The sequence below is a fragment of the Dryobates pubescens genome, chromosome 1 (genome assembly GCF_014839835.1).
Source record: "Dryobates pubescens isolate bDryPub1 chromosome 1, bDryPub1.pri, whole genome shotgun sequence".
NCBI lineage: Eukaryota > Metazoa > Chordata > Aves > Piciformes > Picidae > Dryobates > Dryobates pubescens.
Window position 1 is genome coordinate 59,594,676 of NC_071612.1, and position 24,939 is coordinate 59,619,614.

A 24,939-nucleotide genomic window follows, 5' to 3' on the forward strand; every position below is an offset into this window, starting at 1 on the left:
TACTAAACCATGGCTTCAAGTGCCACATCCAATCCCCTCTTGAACACCTCCAGGGACGGTGACTCCACCATCTCCCTGGGCAGCACATCCCAATGGCCAACAACTCTCTCTGTGAAGAACTTTCTCCTCACCTTGAGCCTAAACTTCCCCTGGTGCAGTTTGAGGCTGTTTTGAGACTCTTGTTCCGGTGCTGGTTGCCTGGGAGAAGAGACCAACCCCCACCTGGCTACAACCTCCCTTCAGGTAGTTGTAGAGAGCAAGAAGGTCTCCCCTGAGCCTCCTCTTCTCCAGGCTAAACAATCCCAGCTCCCTCAGCCTCTCCTCACAGGGCTTGTGAAGATAAATGGAACAAATACAGTAGACTAGGAGAAATTCTAGATATAATCATGATATTTATATATGAGACATATATAATTATTGTATATATATATATGATATATATATAATTGTATATATACAATGTTTTAATTTATATATATAAATACATAGAAATACACATATAATATATATAAAATATATATAATATGTAATATCTATTATATTTGTAGTGTATATTATGATATAAATACACACATATATATATGTGTATGTGTGTGTGTATATATACACACATATGTATGTAGGCATCAAGGCAGCACATATAAAATATAGCCCATATTAAAATAATGCAGATAGGTGGAGTAAATAAAGTAGACTGATTGAGAGGTTTTCGAGCAGGAGGCATTTAACATCTGTAAGATGTATACCAAAGGTCTTGTTCAACGTGTTGCAGCACTCAAGAATGCCTGTCTCCCTCAATCGGTTATCCCACCAGAGAACAAGCCACAAGGTGTCGCTGGGATTCAAAGAACCAGAGGACTCCCTGCAGAGGAAGAGGTTTGAAGGCTGGCTTTTGGTTTCTGTGCCCCCTGCGAGGTGCTGTGCTGCGTGTTCTGTGCTGTATCTATCCCCCAGCAATATTTTGCCTTGTTCCCCATGAGTTTTGATGACCATGTTTCGAAGTCTCTGCCAATATTTTTAGGCAGGTATCTTGCTGCTGCCAGACTTAGTTTTTCTGTGAGTTTTTCTGTGAGCATTTTAATGTGGAAAGTCATTTGCTCACTAGGGACCATGATTTAAAAGTACTTTTAGGTAGATGGACCCTGTCAGTGGTCAAGGATCATGGAATAGTTTGGGTTGGAAGGTATCTCAAAGACCCCCCAGTTTCAACCCCTGCTGCCATGGGCAGGGACACCTCACACTACATCAGGTTGCTCACAGCTGCATCCAGCCTGGCCTTCAAAACCTCCAGGGATGAGGCTTCCACCACCTCCCTGGGCAACCTGTGCCAGTCTCTCACCACTCTCACTGGATAGAACGTCTTCCTAATCTCCAGTCTCAATCTCTCCCCTCTCCCAGCTCAAAGCCATGGCCCCTCATCCTACCACTTTGTAAAATGCTTTTGCCTTTGTAAAATGCCCCTCCTCAGCTTTCTTGTAGCCCCCTAAGGTACTGGAAGGCTGCTCTAAGTTCTCCCTGGAGCCTCCTCTTCTCCACGCTGAACAGCCCCAACTCTTGCAGTCTGTCCCCATAGGGGATGTGCTCCAGCCCTCTGAATAATTACTTAGGTTTTGTTTATCACAACTGATGGCTGTCAAAGAGCCTACCAGCTTCCTGGGGCAAACAATGAACAGAAAAACCCTCACTGGTTGCTAAAGTAAACTGCAGAAGATGCTGATTTATTACCTGCACAGATAATATGACCTGTTTATTGACAAGCCATATTGCTCTGTTTCTGTAGAGCAAATTGATCACAGTATCACAGTATAACTAAGGTTGGGAGAGACCTCAAAGATCATCGAGTCCAACCTGTCACCACAGACCTCATGACTAGACCATGGCACCAAGTGCCACATCCAATCTCCCCTTGAACACCTCCAGGGACGGTGACTCCGCCACCTCCCTGGGCAGCACATTCCAATGACGAATGACTCGCTCAGTGAAGAACTTTCTCCTCATCTTGAGTCTAAACCTCCCCTGGCACAGCTTGAGACTGTGTCCCCTTGTTCTGGAGCTGGTTGCCTCGGAGAAGAGATCAACCCCCTCCTGTCTACAACCACCTTTCAGGTAGCTGTAGAGAGCAATGAGGTCTCCCCTGAGCCTCCTGTTCTCCAGGCTAAGCAACCCCAGCTCCCTCAGCCTCTCCTCACAGGGCTGTGCTCAAGGCCTCTCCCCAGCCTCGTTGCCCTTCTCTGGACACCTTCAAGTGTCTCAATGTCCTTCTTAAACTGAGGGGCCCAGAACTGGACACAGGGCTCAAGGTGTGGCCTAACCAATGCAGAGTACAGGGGCACAATGACTTCCCTGCTCCTGCTGGCCACACTATTCCTAATGCAGGCCAGGATGCCATTGGCCCTCTTGGCCACCTGGGCACACTGCTGGCTCATGTTTAGGCGGCTGTCAATCAGCACCCCCAGGTCCCTCTCTGTTTGGCAGCTCTCCAGCCACTCTGACCCCAGCCTGTAGCTCTGCATGGGGTTGCCGTGGCCTAAGTGCAGCGCCTGGCACTTGGACTTGAAGTAAGAGTTTGGAGAAGAAAGCAATCGAAGAGGCCTATCTTCTGGAAAAGAGAAGACTGGGAGATCTTCTTAATGTTTATAAATATCTGAAGGGTTGGTGTCAGGAAGAAGGGGCCAGGCTCTTTTCAGTGGTGTCCTGTGATAGGACAAGGGGCAATGCCTACAAACTGGAACACAGAAACTTCCACCTCAACATTACAAAAAACTTCTTTACTGTGAGGGTGAGAGAGCCCTGGAGCAGGCTGCCCAGAGAGGTTGTGGAGTCTCTTTCTCTGGAAACTTCCAAGACTGATCTGAATGCATTGCCTTGTGACCTGCTCTAGGTGATCCTGTTTTGGCAGAGGGGTTGGACTGCATGATCTCCAGAGGTTCCTTCCAACCCCTACCTTTCTATGGTTCTATGGTACAGTAAAATCCTATCCATGTTTCTTCCAGGAACTCTGTGCTCCCTTGCCCTGAAGTGAAGGAAAGTCATAGTATCATTTAGGTTGGAAAAGACCCTCAGGATCATTGAGTCCAAGCCTTGGCCCAGCACTGCCAAGCCAGGACAGTCTCTGGAGTGTATAGAGGACCTGGATTTCCACCACATGCTATTCCACAAATCTGGGTACCTTGACTTTAGGGTTATAGGATGCAATAGCTGCCACAGGATGCCATAGCTGCCATTTATCCCCCAGTGAAATGTCTTCCTAAGAGAAAGAAATACAGCACACGTGGTTGTAGAGGCCATTAGATCATTTAACAACCTACTAAATGCAAGCTGTTCCTAAATGACTCCTGCTGTCTGCTAGCATAGACCTCATTACACTAGGGAGTGATTTGCTCCAGCAGGATTCTCAGCTGTTAACGCTGAAACTCTGTATTTACCCTCATTTGTGCAGAATGATTTAGTGTGGCTTTTCATCCTGTTTATTTGCTAGGCAGCCTTTCCTCTCAGACACAGGAAAGAAAATCCTGCAAGTAAGTGCCAGGGGACTGTGACAGAAAATTCCTGGGAGGTGATGTTAGTTGGTGGTATGACCTGGCAAGTAGAGTTAGCATTAGGTGTCTGGGAGAAGATGCAAAGCTGCAGCAAACCTACACATTGTGGCCCTGTTCCTCTTCCCATCACCAACAGTTGTATTTCAGGTGAACAACTATGAGGCTGTGCAAAGCAGAAAGTCCTTTACAGGTAAGGTCCACAGCTCAGATTCAGTGCAGAGAAGTTTTCTTCTCCTAAGAAGAAGAGTAACACTGAATTCTGGATTTCCTTATAACTTCTTGATGGGATCCTTCCCAGTGAAGTGCAGATAAGATCAAATCAAGCAGCTGCATTGTCTTCCCATCAGAGAGGCTTCAGTGAATTGAAATAAAATTGCTGCTCATCCTGAGTAGCTTGGTTTAAAAAGAAAATAAAAATGAAAGAAGTAAATCAAACAGATGGAAGGTAATAGAACTGTGCTGACTCTTATGCAAGCCCAGGAACAGGTAATTTGGTAATGGTTTCCTTTTCTCTCTGGAGAGAATACTTTTGGTTATTTACACCATACTCACATTTGGTTCAATTTTCTTTCTGCACACAGGAAAGTAAAGCTGCAGAAAACTGCCTGGCTCTAATCAAATCATATAAGAAGTCACAGAATGAAGAATGAGTAAGATAAAGAGACAAAAAATAATGCAGGAAACCCAGAAATGAATCAAATCTAAGTAGCTGCAGATAGCTGAGTAAGGGCTCCCTGACCCCAGCCTCTGCTGAGCTGAATGCGACTGCACTGAGCCTCCCTTGTGAGTGAAGAAGGTATTAGAACATTTTGAAAAAGAATGTTAAGTAAGACAGGTTCTGCTTTTCTGCTCTCAAAATCACTAAAGTACCCTAGCTCTGAACTGTTTGTTGGATTGTTACTGGTGCCCCACTCCTTGCTGCTCAGTCAAAAAGGAGGAGGACATCGCTGGGAACGCTGTGCTCTTTGTGGTGTTGTGTCATTGTGGATATGGTCTCTGGTACACCAATTTCCTCCTTCCATTAAGGATAATAAATTCCTTGTCCTTCTGTGGATAATGCAACATGCCCCTAACAGAGCTGGATTGGAACAACATTCTCCTAACAGGATTTTCATTAGCTTCGACTGCTGCCATGACCATAAACATTTGCATTTTAAGGCGATATTCATGCCCAATGTAATATTCTACACAGAATTGAGCTCATCACAATTCATATCATGATTTGATCTGCAGCTCAGGGGAGATCTTTTGCTGCTGTTGTTTTACACACAAATGCTGCTCCAGAAAGAAGCAGAAAATAGCCTGCGCTGAGCTTGGCAAATGCAGAGGAGAAGCTTGGGCAGCAAGCTCTCCTATCAACAGGTGGAGACAGAGGTAAGTCATTCCACTGGCCAGAACCTGCATCTACTGGTTTCAGGAAAGATTTGAAAAGAGCTGTCAAAAATCTTCCAGGAGGTGGAAATGCAGCTCCCCATCATTGGAGAGCCTGCAACCAGAGCTGGTTTGTCTCATGGAAAACTTTTGCATTCCTCAGTAAAGTCCTTTCATATATTTGCATCATGCTGGTGAGTCAAACAAGCTGCCATGTTTTCAAATGAAATACAAACAAGTTCAGTCTTGGAAAGAGTTTCTGGTCACATATGAGATACAACTTCTCTAAGTCCAAGGACTTTTGCTTTCCTTTGGAGTGGGAAGACTTGCAAAATAGCTGAGAGGGGCAAAACCAGCAAGCTGTGAATCCTGTAATCAAGAATGCTTTCTGTCCCCATGCAGCTATGCAATAAAACCATAGCCTGGGACCACAAGAGGAAAGTGTCAGACCCAGTTTGTTGACTGGAGCCAGTCAAGCAACGTGAGGAGCAACAGGAAAGAGCTGCAAAACTGTAGCTTTGCTCCACCCCAGGTTCTCTGCCATTCTGTGCACCAGCAGAACTTGTTAGAGAGCCTGTGCAAGTGTTTTTAGACAAAGAAAGAAATACCTACTGTACAAAATATAGATATTTAAAATCTCAACATGTCTGATAGAGTGGCTCCAGAGGAGGGCCATGAAAATCATCAGGAGGTATGAGGACAGACTGAGGGAGCTGGGGGTGTTCAGCCTGGAGAAGAGAAGTCTCCAGGGAGACCTAATAGCAGCCTGCCGGTACCTGAAGGGGGCTACAAGAAGGATGGAGAGAGACTGTTTACAAAGACCAGGGGCAATGGCTTCAAACTAGAGAAGAGCAGATTTAGATTGGATGTTAGGAGCAAGTTCTTTGCTATGAGGGTGGTGGAACACTGGAACAGGTTGTCCAGGGAGGTGGTTGAGGCTCCCTCCCTGGAAATATTCAAGTTGAGGCTCGATGAGGCCCTGGGCAGCCCGACCTAGTTGGGGATGTCCCTGCTGACTGTGGGAAGGTCAGACTGGAGGACCTTTGAGGTCCCTTCCAACCCAGACCATTCCATGGTACCTCAGATAATAAACTTAATGGGTTAAGAATCACAAGAATCTGCATCTTTGAGGTTTCAACATAATGAAGAGAGCAAGAGAGTTGTCTGAGGTCCCTGCCTCAGGAATTTGCTCCTCCTGGAGCCCTGACAGAGAGAACTTTTGTTGGCCTTCAGAACATATTGCAAGGCCAATCATTTCCATCAAGATTTGGCTGCACAGCTCTAAATAAAGACTTATTTTCCTAATCATTGATTTGTCTTCTGATGGGCAGTTAATTGGAGTAGCTCTGACCACTGTGGGCATTTATAAATGGAAGAATTCATTGCTGCACGATGCCACAGCAGTGGGGAGGTTATAAACCCCCACAGAGATAACAGGGGAATTCAAAGCACAGCACATCTATTGCTGTGCTATTGGCTGTGAACTGCTCATTTAAAAGCAGAAGTAGCAAAACACACAACTTACTCTTTGCTGTTGATACGACTTTGGTTTCTAAGACTGCACATCCATACACACACAGCTGATCTGAGATAAAACACTGGCTCTGCAGTTTATGGGACCTGCAGTAATATGAGGTACCCCCTCAGCTCCAAAAATGCATGGACTGTGTTTCTCAAGAATAGGAGATAATTCCTCAGATTAAAAAAAGTAGAGGAGACTGTTCAAGATGAAAGGGACAGCTTAAGACACTGATTTTCTTCTTAGGGAAAGAGACTCCTCAAACAAACAACATAACAGCTAAAATTAACCACACACAAGGGGAATATCTATTTTAAATACTACAGAATCATAGAATTCTCCTGGTTGTAACAGATCTACAAGATCATCAAGTCCAACTGTCAACCTAAGACCACCATGGCCATTAAACCATGTCCCAGAGTGCCATGCCCACAGGTTTCTTGAGGGATGGGGACTCCATCACCTCCCTGGGCAGCCTGTCCCAATCCCTGACCACTTTTGCAGGGAAGAAATTGTTCCTAATCTCCAACCGAAACCTCCCCTGTCACAATTTCAGGCTATTTCCTTTCATCCTATCACCTGATACTAAAGAGAAGAGACCAACATCCACTTCACTCCAACCTCCTTTCAGGGCATTGTAGGGAGCAATGAGGTCTCCCCTCAGCCTCCTCTTCTCCAGACCAAACAGTCCCAGTTCCCTCAGCTGTTCCTCCCCAGCCCTGTTCTCCAGACCCTTGCCCAGCTTTGCTGCCCTTCTCTGGACCTGCTCCAGCACCTCAATGTCCTTCTTGTTGTGAGGGGCCCAAAACTGAACCCAGTATTTGATGTGCAGCCTCACCAGTGCTGAGTGCCGGGGCACAATCACTGTTGGTCAAATATTTCCTGATTCTCCCTCAAAGCTGGGCAGACAAATGGGTATTTAGAAACAGTATCTTCTGTAGACATTCAGATGCCCTTTGTCTGTCCTCAGCTGGTGGGTAACACAGGGCAGTAAATTTTAAGGAAGCAGAGGAGGATGATCTGAGAGGAAAACTACAAACTACTGTAAATATTCTGAAGGGATATCACTGGGTTTGGTCATCTGCAATCCATAGGCTAAGGATAGGATAAGGACAGGAAGATTAACGTTGAGCAACATCCTGCTGCCGTTTGCAAAGGCTGAATTCCTCAGCAATCTAAGCTAAGCAGCAATCTCTCAGAAGTTTCAGCAGCTAGCCAGAAAATACTAACTTTGGATTCATCCAAAACTTATTTGTTTTTTGTTTTGTTTTGGAGGAAAAAGTCCTTTTTATGGACATGATTAATGGCAGGGATGACTGAGGAATTTAGGAACTTTCTCAGGATGTTCCTGGCATCCTATTTCCATGCTGGACCTATGTAGGCAGTTTCTTATTGGAAATGAGTAAAATCTTTATTTATGTACAACAGATAGTCAGTTCCTTTGGATGACACCAGTAAACCATAAACATTCCTCCTCCTCTGTCTCTTCTACAGGCCAGGGAAGCATGCTTACTCAAGACCTTACATTTTTTTCCTCCCCCCCAAATGTGAAATATCAAATGCTCTAAATGACTCTGAATCTATTCATCACAGCATCACAGATCACAGGATGTTAGGGGCTGGAAGGGACCTCTGGAGATCATCCAGTCCAACTTCTCTGCCAGAGCAGGACCATACAATTCAGCACAGGTCACAGAGGAATGCATCCAGATGGGTCTTGAAAGTCTCCAGAGAAGGAGACTCCACAACCTCTCTGGGCAGCCTGTTCCAGTGCTCTGAGACCCTCACAGTGAAGAAGTTCCTCCTCATGTTGAGGTGGAACCTCCTGTGCTGTAGTTTATATCCATTACCCTTTTCCTGTCATAGGGTGCAACTGAGAAGAGCCTGTCCATTCCTTCCTGACATCCAGCCCTCAGATATTTAGAAACATTTATTAAATCCCCTCTCATTCTTCTCTTCTCCAGACTAAACAGCCCCAGGGCTCTCAGTCTCTCTTCATAGGGGAGTTGCTCAAGTCCCCTAATCATCCTCATAGCTCTCTGTTGGATGCTCTCCAGCAGGTCTCTCTCTCTTGCTCTCTCTTGAACTGGGGAGCCCAGAGCTGGATGCAATATTCCAAGTGAGGTCTCAGCAGGGCAGAGTAGAGGGGGAGGAGAACCTCCCTGCATCTGCTGGCCACACTCTTCTTAATGCACCTCAGGACCCTATTGGCCTTCTTGGCCACCAGGGCACATTGCTGTCCTGTGCAGAAATTGTTGCCCACCAGCACTCCCAGGTCCTTCTCCACAGGGCTACTCTCCAGCAGATCACCTCCCAGCCTGTCCTGCTGCAGTTTATTCTTCCTGCCCAGGTGCAGGACTCTGCACTTCTCCTGGTGGACCCTCATTAGGTTCCTCTCTGCCCAGCTCTCAGTCTGTCTGTGTCCCGCTGAATGGCCACACAGCCTTCATGTTACAGTCCTGTCTGTTGTTTTGATTTATGTTGACTTGTGTGCTCTGGGAAGCTCTAAACATGACTCTCAGCTTCATTTTAACTCATGGCTAATTCACTGGTCCTAGAAGAAAACATATTATGACACAAGGTCATCTATAAGCCAGCAATGTGCCCCTCTGGCCAAGAAGGCAAATGGGATCCTGGGGTGCATTAAGAAGAATGTGGCCAGCAGATGCAGGGAGGTTCTCCTCCCTGCCTACTCTGCTCTGGTGAGACCATATCTGGAGTACTGTGTCCAGTTCTGGGCTCTCCAGTTCAAGAAGGAGAGGGATATACCAGAGAGGGTGTCCCACATAGGCTGAGGATAGAATCATCAAATTATTTTGCTTGGAAAAGCAAAGATCATCAAGTCCAACTGTCAACCTAATACCACCATGGCCACTAAACCATGTCTTGAAGTGCCATGGCCAGAGGATTCTTGAACATCTCCAAGAATGGTGACTCCACCACCTCCCTGGGTAGCCTGTTCCAATGCCTAACCATGATGATTAAGGAACTCGATTAAGGATGATGAAGGGACTTGAGCATCTGTCTTATGAGGACAGGCTGAGACACCTGGGGCTGTTTGGAGAAGAGCAGATTGAGAGGGGATCTCTTTAATGTTTATAAATATCTGTCAAGAAGACAGTGCCAGGCTCTTTTCAGTGGTGTCCTGTGATAGGACAAGGAGAATGGCTACAAACTGGAACACAAAAAGTTCCACCTCAACATCAAGAAAACTTCTCTACTGCAAGTGTGACACAGCCCTGGAGCAGGCTTCCCAGAGAGGTTGTGGAGTCTCCTCTGGAAACTTTCAAGGCCTGCCTGGATGTGTTCCTGTGTGACCTGCCCTGGGTGACCCTGCTTTGGCAGGGGGGTTGGACTCAATGATCTCCAGAGGTCACTTCCACCCCTTACCACTCTATGATTCTACGCTAAGGTAATTCATTTTGTTCCCCTCCTTGTATTTCTTCTTCAGTGCCCTTTACAATGGACTTGAGTCATGTCAGATGGAAACTTTTCCATTGTATGTGGTTCTGTGGTCAAAACAATTTTGTGATAGTTTCAAGTGGCTGCAATATAAATAGAAGCCACACCACTTTTTTTATGTGGGATGGTGTATTTTTATAACTTAAAGCATGATGGTATATTTGAAGAACAAATTAGTCATTCTGCCTCAAGAACTAGTCTGTCTGAGGTATGCCACAAAACTGTTTTCAAATTGTTTACCTGGTGTGGAGGCTGCTGGCAGCAAAAATAGACTCTTGATTTAGGCTTGGTAGTTCCTGTATTACAGTTTGGCTTATTCTGGTGCTTTAACTGATTGCCATGGTGCTGTGCTGGTACAGGGCAGCAACACAGCCCTTATAGGTTATGTCAGAATGTATTGGCATGGTTTACTCCTTCAGTGTATTGAAAGAGGTACATGAAAGCTGTAGAACCATAGAATGCTTTGGGATGGAAGGGACCATAAAGATCATCTAGTTCCAACCCCTCTGCCATGGACATCTCCCACTGGACCAGGTTACTCGAGGCCTTGTCCAACCCAGCTTTGAACACCTCCAGGGAGGGAGCATCTGCAACCACCCTGGGCAATCTGTTCCTGTGTCTCACCACCCTCACTGGAAAGCCCTTGTAAGATGTCCCTCCCCAGCTTTCTTGCAGGCCCCCTTTTGGGTCCTGGACAATGCTGCTCTGGGTCAGACTGAATGCCTAGCTATGAAGATAGGAAAGAAGCCATTTAGCATTTATAGAGCACTGCTCAAAGAATCAGAGAATGATAGAATGGTTTGGGTTAGAACAGACCTTTAGGTCTAGACTAGATCTAATGGTTCTATGGATTTATTCCAACCCCTCTTCCCACTGGTGGGGACATCTTCCATTAGATCAGGTTGCTCAGAGCCCCATCCAATCTGACCTTAAACAAGTCCAGCGACTGGGCATCCAGAACTCTGTACAACCTGTTCTAAACATCTTGATTGTAAAGATTTTCTTCCTTTTATCCAGTCTAAATCTCTCCTCTATTGGTTTAAAAGCATCACCCCTTCTGCTGTTGCTACAGATCTTGGCAAAAAAATCATTCTCTGTTTTTCTGCTTGGCCCCTTTTAAGTCCACCAGAAGGGCTCCCTGGAGTCTTTTCTTCTCCAGGCTGAACAAACCCAACTCTTTCAGCCTGGCCTCATAGCAGAGGGCTTCCACCCCTCCCATCTTTATTGTGGCTTCCTCTGGCCCCTCTCCAACAGGTCCCTGTCTGTGCTGTGCTGGGGACTCCAGAGCTGGCCCTAGCACTGCAGGTGGATCCTCAGCAGAGTGCAGCGGGGGGGCAGAATCCCCTCCCTCCCTCTGCTGCCCATGCTGCTGGGGATCAGTCCAGGACAGGGCTGGCTCTGGGCTGGAAGCACTTGGTGCTGGCTCATGTCCAGCTTTTCATTCATTGGTATCTCCAAGTCCTTCTCTGCAGGGCTGCTCTCCATCAGTTCATTGCCCAGTCTGTACTGTTACTGGGGCACTGCTGTAACTCAAGTGCAGACCTTACCATCCGGGTTCCTCTGAGTGGCATCCCTTCCTTCTAGGGTTCTGATGGCAACACCCTGCTTGATGTCATCTGCAAACTTGCTGAGGGCTCATTCAGTGCCACTGTGTGTGTAACTGATAAAGATATTAAACAGTACTGGCCTCATTCCAGACCCTCAGAACATCACCTGTTACTAGTTCCCATTGGAATGTTGGGCCACTGACTGCAACACCTCATCCATCTAACAGTCCACCCATCAAATCCATCTCTCTCCAATTTAGAGGGACAAAATTTCTGTCCCATTTATAAAAACACCACACTCTCAGAAGCTCCTCAAAGGATCAGCAAAACAAATTTCATGTTTTGTAAGCATGGAAATGGAGAGACAAAGATGACTTCCAAAGGTTGAAAGCCAGGCTGGCAGGAAGGCCAGGGGCAGAATTCTTCATCTCCACACTTGAACCATCAGGCCATGTGTGGTGGGTTAACGCCCATCCTGAAAACAAAGGGGGAAAGGCCTTGCAAGTGCTTTGCCCTCCCTGCAGGACGTTTTCCCCCTGGGAAACTGAGTCTGTTCCACTCCCCCCTCCCTGCCCAGCTAGGGTATAAAAGGGAGGGCATTGAAGCCATTAGGTCTCTTTTTGGCTGGCTCCTGCCTTCCTGGGGCAGAGCTACTGCAGCTGCCTTCCTGCTCCTCTGCCACATAGCTGGGTCTGATCCTTCTCCCTGCTGCTTCTGTGCCTCTTCACAGAGAGACTGGTTTTGTACTCCTTTTTTTTTCCTCCTCTCATCTATCCTTGTTCCTTGCCCTAGTGAACCTTACCTGTCATTGTTTTTTATATATATATATATATTGTTTAAAGAAAACTCTTTACCTCTCTACTTCCAAGCAGACTCCAAATTATTGCTTGGTGGATTTGCTCCTTCCCTTTCTTTTTCTCTCTGTTGGGAGGCAGGAGGGGGGAGCAGGGAAGAGATTCTCAGCCTTGCCCTCATCTGAGCTCTTAACTCCCAGTTAAGGCACAAACCTCTACACCATGTGAGATAAAATGAGTGAAAAGCATCTATTTGCAACCTTGGACACAGGTTACCTACTGTGCTCAACAGATTTCAGAAGCTTCCTAGATTTGAAAGGCAGGGTTGTTTTTTTGCTGTGCAGCACACAAACCAGGATTCTCAAGTCATTTATTTCCCACAAGAACACCAACTGTTGTCTTAGGTCTCTTTCTGACATCCTCAGGGCAAAGATTGTCTTTGACAGTGCTGCTTGTTGTTTCCATGAGATTTCATGTAGATGCAACTGAAAGGAAACAGCCCAAAGCCTGGTAATTCACTGCATCCAGCTACCAGTTTGCTGGTAGCAGCACACCAGGAGGTGGACTACTCGATTCTCTCAGGAGATGATCTGATTGCAACAGGACAAACCTCTCAGACACCTTGAGAAGTCCTTGCAGTTCAGCACACTCTTGCATAGCTTCCCAGCCACATTCTTACAGGAAAGTTTTGAGCTTAAAATTCTAGAATGGGATGCTCAGAAGTTTCCTACCTGAGGCTGCTGAGTGGCAGTGGGTCTCTGAGGAGATGGAATAGGAGTTTTGGACAACATTTGGTTCATTTTGCTTACGACTAGCTCAGTTATGTGTTGCCTGTCTTCAGTCTGGTGCTCACCAATCAGAGGCATTGAACAGTCCATGACCTGTAAAAGAAAACAAGGCATCAGCTATTGATAGGGCACCACAGCAAACTGATTCCACAGCTGGGTGGAGTGCTAGGACATCTGTTTATTCAGCACCACTACTGTTCTCTAAGGATTTTAACCCCCTCCAGGAGTGGAAACTCCACCACTGCCCTGGACAGCCTGTTCCAGGGCTGGACAACCCTTATAGAGAAGAAATTGTTCCTCATGTCTAACTAAACCTACCCTGGTGCAGCTTGAGGCCACTTCCTCTTATCCTGTTGCTTTTTACTTGGGAGAAGAGACCAACCTCCACCTCACTCCAGCCTCCTTTCAGGGAGTTTTAGTGACATCTGCAGTGACATCTCTCTTCAGCCTCCTCTTCTCCAGACTGAACAACCCGAGTTCCCTCAGCTGCTCCTCACCAGACCCGTTCTCTAAACCCTTCAGCAGCTTTATTGCTACTCAGACAATCCATCCTGGTTTTCAGGGAGCTTAAGATTGCAGCATTAATAGTTAATAGAAGGCTGTGAGGGATAAAGCAGTGAGACCCCAGTAGCATACTGTATGGATATCATTATATCTGATCCAGTTTGAGTCTTCATACAAGCTGAGTTGTGTCCATCTAACCTTCAGGCTATCACACAAGATTTCTCACTAGTCTGGCAAAGCCTGCAGCAGACACAGTGAGCTATTAGAACCATAAAATTGTTAGGGTTGGAAGGGACCTCAAGGATCAGCCAGTTCTAACCCCCCTGCCATGGGCAGGGACCCCTCACAGTAGATCAAGCTGCTCACAGCCACATCCAGCCTGGCTTTAAAAACCTCCAGGGATGAGGCTTCCACCACCTTCCTGGGCAACCTGTTCCAGTGTCTCACCACCCTCCTTTCTGGCAAGAGAAAAGGCAGTGGTGGGTGAGGAAGGAAAGAATCATTAGCAAGAGATCCTTCATGGGTTTTGCACAACCACAGAAGGATCAATGAGTGTTACGAGGTTTGTAGTACTTTCAAAGTGCACCTTCCTGTATCTCTTTGGCCTCTGAGGTTTCTTCTCTATTGCAGCTAAATGGAACAAGATTTAAAAGGTTCAACAGAGTCAGAAGAGTGCAGGAAAGACATTTTGATGCTGGAGTGGGCAATGAAGCTGGTGGAGGGCCTAGAGAACAGGTCTTGTGAGGAGTGGCTGAGGGAAAGGGTCTGGAGCAGAGGAGGGTGAGGGGAGACCCAGCTTGTGTAGTTGAAGGGAAGATACTGAAGTTTTGTGCCTGATTCTGCAAGTGTCACAGTATCACCAAGGTTGGAAGAGACCTCAAAGATCATCGAGTCAAACCTGTCACCACAGACCTCATGACTAGACCATGGCACCAAGTGCCACATCCAATCCCCTCTTGAACACCTCCAGGGACAGTGACTCCACCACCTCCCTGGGCAGCACATCCCAATGACGAACGACTCGCTCAGTGAAGAACTTTATCCTCACCTCGACTTTAAACTTCCCCTGGCACAGCTTGAGACTGTGTCCCCTTGTTCTGGTGCTGGTTGCTAGAGAGAAGAGACCAACCCCTTCCTGGCTACAACCACCTTTCAGGTAGCTGTAGAGAGCAATGAGGTCACCCCTAAGCCTCCTCTTCTCCAGGCTAAGCAACCCCAGCTCCCTCAGCCTCTCCTCACAGGGCTGTGCTCAAGACCCCTCCCCAGCCTCGTTGCCCTTCTCTGGACACCTTCAAGTGTCTCAATGTCCTTCCTAAACTGAGGGGCCCAGAACTGGACACAGGTACAAGAATGTTGTTAGTTGCAGAGTGACACAAGGATTAAGCTGAAGAGAATGAAGCTCATCTGCATGGTATGGATCCTTCCTTAGGTGAAAGCGGTATTATGGGGACAAAAAACCTCTTCTCAGTCCTTCAATGTACACTGAACACTTCACCTCCTTTACAGAGCAGAGTTTTACCCTCCTTCATTCAGCCATTCCAGTCCTCCTAGAAACTGGCTCAGCTGTTTAAAGAGCCATTTGGATTTAGAGGAGCATGCATGGTCCTTACAACACTGGGATGTAATCTGTCATCTTGCACAGCAGCTGGAACGAGCTGCATTGTAAATACCAGCACCTAAGCTTGGAGGCCTTTCAAACTATGGGAATCTCTATAGACATTCTTAGTGGGGCTGACAAAGACTGCTTTTTTCTTATAATGAGATTAGTTTGAAGAGCAAAAGCAATTACTTTAATCTGCTGTTTGTTCACTTAGAAGAGACATTGACAACCAAAACATCAGCAACACTTGCTCTGGGATTTTCAGATCTAGGGTGTCGCCTCTCAGCTTCTCAGCACTAAAAAGCTACAAAATAACTGCAAAGTAAACACTGATATAATAATTGAAGCCCAGACCAAAGGATCGACTCTTGGACCACATCACAGACTCACAGAATTCATAGAAATGTTTCAGCTGAAAAAGACCTCTCAAGTCCAGCCAGCAATCAAACACCACCACGACCCTAAAGCCTGTCCCAAAGTGCCATGGCCACAGGTTTCCTGAACCCCTCCAGGAACAGTGACTCCACCACCTCCCTGGGCAGCCTCTTCCAATGTCTGACTACTCATGCAGCAAAGAATTTTTTCCTAATACCCAATGTAAACCTCCCCTGACTCAACTTGTGTCCAGAGAAGGACAACAAAGCTGGTGAGGGGTTTGGAGCACAAGCCCCACGAGGAGAGGCTGAGGGAGCTCGAGTTGCTTAGCCTGGAGAAGAGAAGGCTCAGGGAAGACCTTATTGCTGTCTACAACTACCTGAAGGGAGGTTGTAGCCAGGTGGGGGTTGGTCTCTTCTCCCAGGCATCTGAACAAGAGGACACAGTCTCAAGCTGCACCAGGGGAGGTTCAGGCTGGATGTTAGGAAGAAAGTGATTACCATTGAAATGGGCTGCCTGGGGAGGTGGTGGAGTCACCATCACTGGAGGTGTTTAGGAGGAGACTTGATAGGGTGATTGATGCCATGGTTTAGTTGATTAGATGGTGTTGGATGATGGGTTGGACGCGATGATCTTGAAGGTCTCTTCCAATCTGGTCTGTTCTATTCTATTCTATTCTATTCTATGCTATGCTATGCTATTCTATTTCCTATTGTCCTATCACTTGTTACCTGGGGGAAGAGACCAACTCTCACCTCACTGCAAACTCCTTTCAGGGAGCTGTGGAGGGCAATGAAGCCTCCTCTTCTCCAGACTAAACAACCCCATCTCCCTCAGCTGCTCCTCCTAAGACCTGTTCTCTTGACCCTTCATCAACACTATTGAAGATATTAATAAGAATTAAATATATCAATAATAGAATTTACCATATAAAATGTACCATATTTTTTGTTAAGCATATGTCTTTGAGAGAAAAATGGTTGAAGCAATGGGATCTGATATTTCTGAATGGGTAAAATGTAGCCTCACTGGTTGTGTGACTCTTGAAACACAACACTTCTGTGGATTTACTTTAGTATTTATTTCCACTAAGTTCATAGAGTCACAAAATGGCCTGAAGTTGGACTGGACCTTAAAGATCATCTAGTTCCAACACTCCTAGCATGGCCAGGGACACCTTCCACCAGACCAGGCTGCTCAAAGCCTCATCTAGCCCAGCCTTAAACATTTCCAGGACTGAGGCTTCCGCAACTTCTCTGGGCAAGCCACCACCCCCAGAGTAAAGAACTTCTTCCTAATATATCATGAGTTTTGGTGTTATTTGTTTTGGTTTGGGTTTTTTTTTCCATACAATCATAGAATCAGTAAGGTTGGAGGAGACCTCAAAGATCATCAAGTCCAGGAGCAATTTAGATACTGCCTGGAGGGAGGAGTCAACCATCTGTACCAGATCCTTTGGCTAGGACTTTAAAATATTAATAATGACTGAATGGCAGACTGTTTTGATGTCAGTGTGAGACCCCACCTGGAGCACTGTGTCCAGTTCTGGAGGCCCTACTACAGGAAGGATCTGGAGGTGCTGCAAAGTGTCCAGAGAAGGGCCACGCGGATGAGCAGAGGGCTGGAGCTGCTCTGCTATGAGGACAAGACTGAGGGAGTTCAGGTTGTTCAGTTTGGAGAAGGGAAGGCTCCAAGGAGACCTTCTTGTGTCCTTCCAGAATCTGAAGGGGGCTCCAAGAAAGCTGGGGAGGGACTTTTGAGGGTGTCAGGGAGTGATAGGACTGGGGGGGAATGGGAAAAAAACTAGAAATGGGTAGATTCAGATTGGATGTTAGGAAGAAGTTCTTCCCCAAGAGGGTGGTGAGACACTGGCACAGGTTGCCCAGGGAGGTGGTGGAAGCCTCCTGCCTGGAGGCTTTTGCAGCCAGGCTGGATGTGGCTGTGAGCAACCTGCTGTAGTGTGAGGTGTCCCTGCCCATGGCAGGGGGGTTGGAACTGGCTGATCCTTGAGGTTCCTTCCAGCCCTGACAATTCTATGATTCTATGAGGAAAAAATTTTTCACTGTGAGGGTTGACTGAACAGTGGAACAGGCTGCCCAGGGGAGTTGTGGAGTCTCCTTCTCTGGAGATATTCAAAACCTGCCTGGATGCTTTCCTGTGTGATCTGGTATAGGTGTTCCTGCTCTGGCAGGGGGGGTGGAGTGGCTGAGCTTTTGAGGTCACTTCCAAACCCTAACATTCTGTGATCCTGTGACATTGGATGCTTGGTTGTCCATTGCAAAACATATCAGTTTCAGAGTCCACGGTCTAAAAACATGCCCCCCCTGAAGGCAGGCATTAATGACAGCTATTTGGGGAAATACTGCCCCTCTCACTCTCAGGTGCATGTTCAACCCCCACCCCTCACTCAAGCACAGAAGCAACAGTTAGAGGCTTGACAAGCTGGCAAAGAAAATCTCACTTCGCTTACCGTCCATTACATTAAAACATTATTTGGAGTGCCTGTGAAACAAATTGCCCAAAATAAGGTTCTGCCAAAGGATTAGTCAGGACTAAGGGCTGGAGGACAGGGTTCTGCCTGAATTCCTATTTTTACATACTTCTTTAGGAGATATTGCCATGCTGTTTACCAGAAGGCGTGGGAAAAGTGTAGTTTTGTGGCTAAGGATAAAAAAAGAAGCCTTGAGGTGTTGCTCAAAACTTCATGTCCACTTCAGCAGAGAAGATCTTGCCTTTCTTGGAGACAGTATTTTCAAGCATAGCTTCCTATTGACATCTTGAGGCAAATTCAAACACACAGGAAATTAAAACCCATAACCATTAGCCCTTGGCAATCTTCTGGCACTTGGCCAGGTTTTAATGTGTGAAAAACCTTCCTTGTCCCTTGACATACTGGAACAAATGCTGTGGGCCAAAGATAGGCTGAGCCTAACACTGCTCACGTACTGAGTCTGAGACCAAGTCTTGAATGATGGCAAGCTGTAAAATCACAGAATCAACCAGGTTGGAAAAGACCTCAGAGATCATCAAGTCCAAACTATTACCCAACACCTCATGACTAACTAAACCATGGCTCCCAGTGCCACATCCAATCCTTTTTTGAACACCTCCAGGGATGGGGACTCCACCACCTCCCTGGGCAGCACATTCCAATGGCCAATTACTCTTTCTGGGAAGAACTTTCTCCTCACCGCAAGCCTAAACTTCCCTGGCACAGCTTGAGACTGTGTCCTCTTGTTCTGGTGCTGGTTGCCTGGGAGAAGAGACCAACCCCTTCCTGGCTATAACCTCCCTTCAGGGAGTTGTAGACAGCAATAAGGTCTCCCCTGAGCCTCCTCTTCCCCAGGCTAAGCAACCCCAGCTCCCTCAGCCTCTCCTCACAGGGCTGTGCTCCAGACCTCTCACCAGCACCATTGCCCTTCTCTGAACACATCAGTGTCTCCATGTCCTTCTTAAATTGAGGAGCCAAGAACTGGACACAGGACTCAAAGTCTGTGTTCTGGTGCTCTGCTGAAGTACCAAGACAGCAAAGTGGGATAATGAGAAGGCAAGGCATCAGATCATCAAGAAAACTACTGATCCCAAACTGAAATCTCACTCAATAGCTGAATAAAAGATTACTAAAGCTTTAAATCCCATTCAGCTGCAGGACACTGCTCAGTTTAGTAACTGATGGGACTTGAGAAGTAATGTGGGTGGGGAGAAGTCATAGCTGCCAGAAGGGTCTTTTACAACTTGCATTGCTGAGAGGGAATAGCTAATGCCCAGAGTACACCATTTACACTCAGCATGCCCAGAGAAGTTGTGGAAGCCTCATTCCTGGAAGTGTTTAAGACCAAGCTGGATGAGGTTTTGAACAACCTGGTCTAGTGGGAGGGAGGTGTCCCTGCACCTAGCAGGAGGGCTGGAACCAGATGATCTTGAAGGTGCCTTCCAACTCAAGCTGCTCTATGATTCTATGGAATGTGGCTGCTAAGCAGTGGCTTCACTTCCCCCCTTTATGTGATTGCTGCTGTGACTCTCAATGGCAGACCCTACAAACAGGTGACTTCTGCTATTCCTTGGCACAGGAGTGAAGATGAAGGCATCAAGGTGAATTCTTCACAGGGTGGGGTTTGGTCCCTCTCTTTGCTTTTCTTTAAGAGAATGCAGTGTATTTTCCTTCCTAGTAAAATACTTAATGGCAGTTATCAGAAATCAGTAACATTTTATATGCATGTTTATGAATGTATATGAACTGAGAAGGAAAACCATTTTGGGTAACACTTTAGCAGCTTCTACAGCCTGTGAGTGAGTAACAGGCATGTCATGCTGGCATTTCCCCTGCATTAGATGGCTTGACAGAGTTGAAAAATACACAAAGCATCCTGTTTATAAATAGTCTACTTACAGCCTCTATTAGTCTTACAATACAATTTAAAACCAGCCAGGTTTGTCCTTTGTCTTCTTCCAGTGCCTGGTCCAGCTATTGGATTTTCCCACTCTGAGGCTTCCATAGCAAGAAGACCTCTGTCATGTATAAAATCAAACAAGCTACTTCTGCAGATACCAGTACAGAATCATAGAACTGCTGAGGTTGGAAGAAACTTTTGAGACCAAGTCCCACTTAGATCTCACAATCCCACTGCTACTGCTAAGCTACTACCACTAAACCACATCCCTCAACACCACATCCACACAGCTTTTAAATACCTCCAGGGATGGTGACTCCACCACCTCCCTGGGCAGCCTGTTCCACTGCCTGAGAACTCTTTCCACGAAGAAATCTTTCCTGATATCAAACCTGAACCTCCCCTGACACAACTTGAGGCTGTTTCCTCTTGTTCTGTCACTTGTTGCATGTGAGAAGAGACCAGCCCCCACCTCACTCCAACCTTGAGGTGCTTGTTTGTAGAGGGTGATGAGGTCTCCCCTCAGGCTGCTCTTCTGAAGACTAAACAATCCCAGTTCCCTCACCTGTTGCTCATCAGATTTGTGCCCCAGACCCTTCACCAGCTTTATTTGGCTTCTCTGGGCATGCTCCAGTGCCTCAGTGTTGTTCTCCTAGTGAGGACCCAAACCTAAACCCAGTACTCAAGGTGTGGCCTCACCAGTGCTGAGTACAAGGGGACAATCACATCCTTAGACCTGCTGGCCACACTGTTGCTGACCCAGGCCAGGATGCTGTTGGCCTTCTTGGCCACCTGGGCACCCTGCTGGCTCACATTCAGTAATCCATCAATCAAGACCCCCAGGTTTTTCTGTGCTGAGCAGCTATCCAGCCCTCCTGCCTCCTGCCTCCTGCCTGTAATGCTGTATGCTTGCATGGGCAAACACAGGAGTTGCTGTTCATTAGTCACTTCATTCCTCTCACTTCTACCTTTCATTTACAGGCAATTCCAGGGGATGGATTTCTTTCATCACCCAGAAACCATGCTCTGAAAAGCACTTAACACACCTCCATATTACACTTTAAGAGACTGGCTGGATCTATTAGCAACAATTAACAGAAGCTACAGCAGCATTTTTAAGTCAGCACAACAGTGTGACAGAACAAATCATGGATCTTTCAGGAAATGACCTTACAGTGACTTAGTTTGTGCTCCCCACTGCTAGTATGGATAAGGCAAACACTCAACTTCTGGGCTGCAAGACTGAGACTGGAAAGGAAAAGGGCTGGGATGAGGAGAGGAGAGAGGGGAGAGAATAGAGGAGAAAGGAGAAAAGAGAGGGGAGAAGAAAGAGGGGAGAGGGAAGAGAAGGAGAGAGGAGGTGGAAGACAGGGAGAGGAGTGGAGAGGAGGAAGATAAAAGGGAGGAGAGAAAAAAAGCTATTTAATTCTAATGAGTATGAAGGGGATGGGGTGGGATTAATCAAGGAGTCAGTGCAATTTTAAGATCTAAGTAATTGCAAAGGCATCATCATGTGTGAAGGAGAGAGCATGCTGTCATTGCCTAGACATTGCTCTTCAATGGATCAATTGGACATGGTCCAATGGAGGCCACAAAGATGATCAGAGGGCTGAAGCACCTCCCCTGTGGGCACAGGCTGGGAGAGTCGGAGTTGTTCAGCCTGGGGAAGAGAAGGCTCTGGAGAGACCTCAGAACGGCCTTCTAACACCTGAAGGAACTTACAGGGGAGTTGGAGAGAGACTTTTATAAGGACTTGTGGTGATAGGACAAGGAGCAATGGTTTTAAACTAGAGCAGGGTAGATATAAATTGGACACTGGGAAGAAGTTCTTTACTATGAGGGTGCTGAGGCAATGAAGTGTTTGAGACCAGGCTGGATGGAAATTTGAGCAATCTGGTCTAGTGGGAGGTGTCCCTTCCCATGGCAGGGGGTTGGAACTAGATGATCTTTAAGGTCCCTTCCAGCTCAAGCCATCATATGATTCTATGATTACATCAAATATTTACCACCAAAAGATGAAGAATTGTAGAATAGTTTGGGTTGGAAGAAACCTCTAAAGGTCATTTAGTCCAAGCCTCATGAAGAAGGTTCTCTTGCTAAGGGCTTTGTGAAGACCCAGCCCAAATAGTGCTGGGAAAGGCAGAGTTGTGGAGACTAAAGAAAGGGCAAAGGTGAAGAACTCTCCTGGAACAGTGGAAGAAAAAGGTATTTGTCAGGATGCTGAAGTACAAGAGGAGGATGAAGGCAAAGACAGTGAGCTTCCAAGACAGGAGTGCCCAAGGAGTCTGACAGAATAATGACATATGGATTTCATGTGGAAAAAGACCTTTGAATGATAGGACCAGAGGAAATGGTCCCAAGCTGTGCCAGGGGAGGTTCAGGCTGGATGTCAGGCAATGTTTCTTCTTTGGAAGGGTTCTCAAACATTGGAATGGTCTGCCTAGGGCAGTGCTGGAGTCACCATCCCTGGGGGGGTTCAAGCAGTGTGTGGACCTGGTGCTTAGGGACATGGTTTAGTGTTGACCCTTCAGTGCTGGGTCAAGGGTTGGACTGGATGAGCTTGGAGGTTTCTTCCAACCAGGTATAGTCTGTGATTCTCTGAATTACAGAAGATAATTGGCAATTACAGAGGAAGGAGGAATTCATTCCTTTGTGAATCAGGGAAATTTTGAGTGCCCATGCTTGAGAGTGTGAGCACTGAGAAAAAAATATTTGCTGTGGTCTGTAAGTCAATTGTGCTGTTGCTGTCTTATGTGTTCTTCTTTGGTGCTGTTTTTGTGGGACCTCTATGGCTCCAGTTGTGGTGAAAAGGCAGAGGCTGATACAGCTTTTACTTTAAGAGTTCTAAGGATGGGGAAAGTAACTGATCTTGAGAAAAAAGAACAGATTGAGGAGGTCATTCAGACTGAGTGGGATGTAAGAAGAAGTGGTGTGATTTCTGAGAAGTGAGGGAGAGACTGGATGTGAAGTAATCTTGGGGCTTTCCCTGAGGTCTCCACAGCAGAGGCAGGAATGAATTGGAATTGTAAATGTGACCACACCTGAGGGGACAGCACAGCAGAAAGTCAGCCCTGACTGCTAGGGAATGCTCACAGCCCTTCCTGCAGCCAGTGAGTAACAGCAGCTGCTGGAAAAGTAAGAACAGCTGGGAAAGGGAACAGAGCATCCCTAGATGAAGCCTCCAGATAGTTATATGAGTTTGGTCTAATCTAGGATGAAAACAAACCAAGCAAATAATTTCTGTGTCCAGAATTGCTGGATAAAGCTGAACTCATGGGTTGCAAACTGGTGCAGATACACTAGGCAAAAAGGGTGTAAACATAAGGAGAAAATGCAGGTAATAGAGCCAAGAGGATATGTGAAAGAGATTGGTTTAAAAATATATACAATTAAACATGATATTTTTATAGAGACACATATTTAAGTCTGGAATCATATCACCATTTTGGTTGGAAAAGTCATTTAAGATCATCCAGTCCAACCATTCTCTAACTCTACCAAGGCTCCTGCTAATCCATGTCCCTCAGCACCACATCTCTGCCTCTCTGAAACCCCTTCAGGGATGGGGATTCAAACACCTCCCGGGGCAGCCTGTGCCAGTGTCTCACCACTCTCACTGGAAAGAATTTCTTCCCAAACTCCAGTCTAAATCTCCCCTCCTCAAGCTTCAATCCATCCCCTCTTGTCCTATCACTACAAGCCCTTGTAAAAAGTCCCTTCCCCACCCAAACAGCATAGTTTCTACTCAGAATTTCTCAGCTAATGCTGGAAAGGCTGCTTTAAGCTAAACTCACTCCCAAGGGAAGCAGTGGATTCCCCTGCATTGGTCGGTTTTAAGTCTCAGCTTGACAGCAATCTCATTTCAACTCTACTATCACCTAGAAAGGTTGAACCAAATGATCCTTGGGGGCCCTTCCAACCTGGCACTCTGTGATTGTGTGGTACTACAGAAACCAGAGCATAAGAAAATGTTTACCCTTCTTGAAGAAGTGGGGCAGGGTGACTGGATCTACCACTAAGACCCAACATGCTCTTACCTGTGCATCATACCAGATCACAGCTAAAGAGCCACTCTGTAGTGCTGGAGTTTAGGAACTACAGCTAGAACATTAAACTCAGGAGACACAATGTTGTACTTAGCCTCTTAAATACTCTGTCTTCAGTATTCATAGAATCATAGAATTGTTAGGGCTGAAAGGGACCTCAAGGATCATCCAGTTCCAACCCCCCTGCCATGGGCAGGGACACCTCACACTACAGCAGGTTGCTCACAGCCACATCCAGCCTGGCCTTAAAAGCCTCCAGGGATGAGGCTTCCACCACCTCCCTGGGCACCCTGTGCCAGTCTCTCACCACCCTTGTGGGGAAGAACTTGTTCCTAACATCCAATCTGAATCTACCCATTTCTAGTTTTGTTCCATCCCCCCCAGTCCTATCACTCCCTGACACCCTCCAAAGTCCCTCCCCAGCTTTCTTGGAGCCCCCTTCAGATACTGGAAGGCCACAGTTAGGTCTCCTTGGAGCCTTCTCTTCTCTAGACTGAACAGCCCCAACTCCCTCAGTCTGTCCTCACAGCAGAGCAGCTCCAGCCCTCTGCTCATCCTTGTGGCCCTTCTCTGAACATCTTCCAGCGCCTCCAGATCCTTCCTGCAATAGAGGCTCCAGCACAGTGCTCCAGGTGGGAGCTCACTAGAGTGGAGCAGAGGGGGAGAATCACCTCCCTGGCCCTGCTGGCTGTGCTTCTCTTGCTGCAGCCCAGGATGTGATTGGCTTTCTGGGCTGCAAATAGCAGCCACTGGGACAAATTGTTGCTCCGTGGTTTTGGAGAATGAAAGAAAGCAGAATTAAACGAAGGAATGAACACCATAAGGCCACTGAATGGTGACATGATACAGTTATTGGCATAGGATAAAAAGGGAGAGGACAACATGAATTTAGTTAATAATCTTCCAGAAACAGCCATCTACAAAGTGACTTATGTGTTGTACTTTCTAACACTAGTTCAGAATGGGTTTTGGTAAGCAGATGAGTTGTTGCCTGTAGTGTTTA

The 24,939-nt window shown here is 46.6% G+C and overlaps 1 protein-coding gene across 1 annotated transcript in view; it reads right to left on the reverse strand.

Annotated features, from left to right (window-relative positions):
- The window catches only part of SYN2 (synapsin II), a 283,986-nt gene that overhangs the window by 20,932 nt on the left and 238,115 nt on the right, over positions 1-24,939 (reverse strand). The window contains exon 10 of the mRNA XM_054166626.1: positions 12,964-13,113. Coding sequence (XP_054022601.1) covers positions 12,964-13,113 — 150 coding nt within the window. The remainder of the gene's footprint in view (positions 1-12,963; positions 13,114-24,939) is intronic.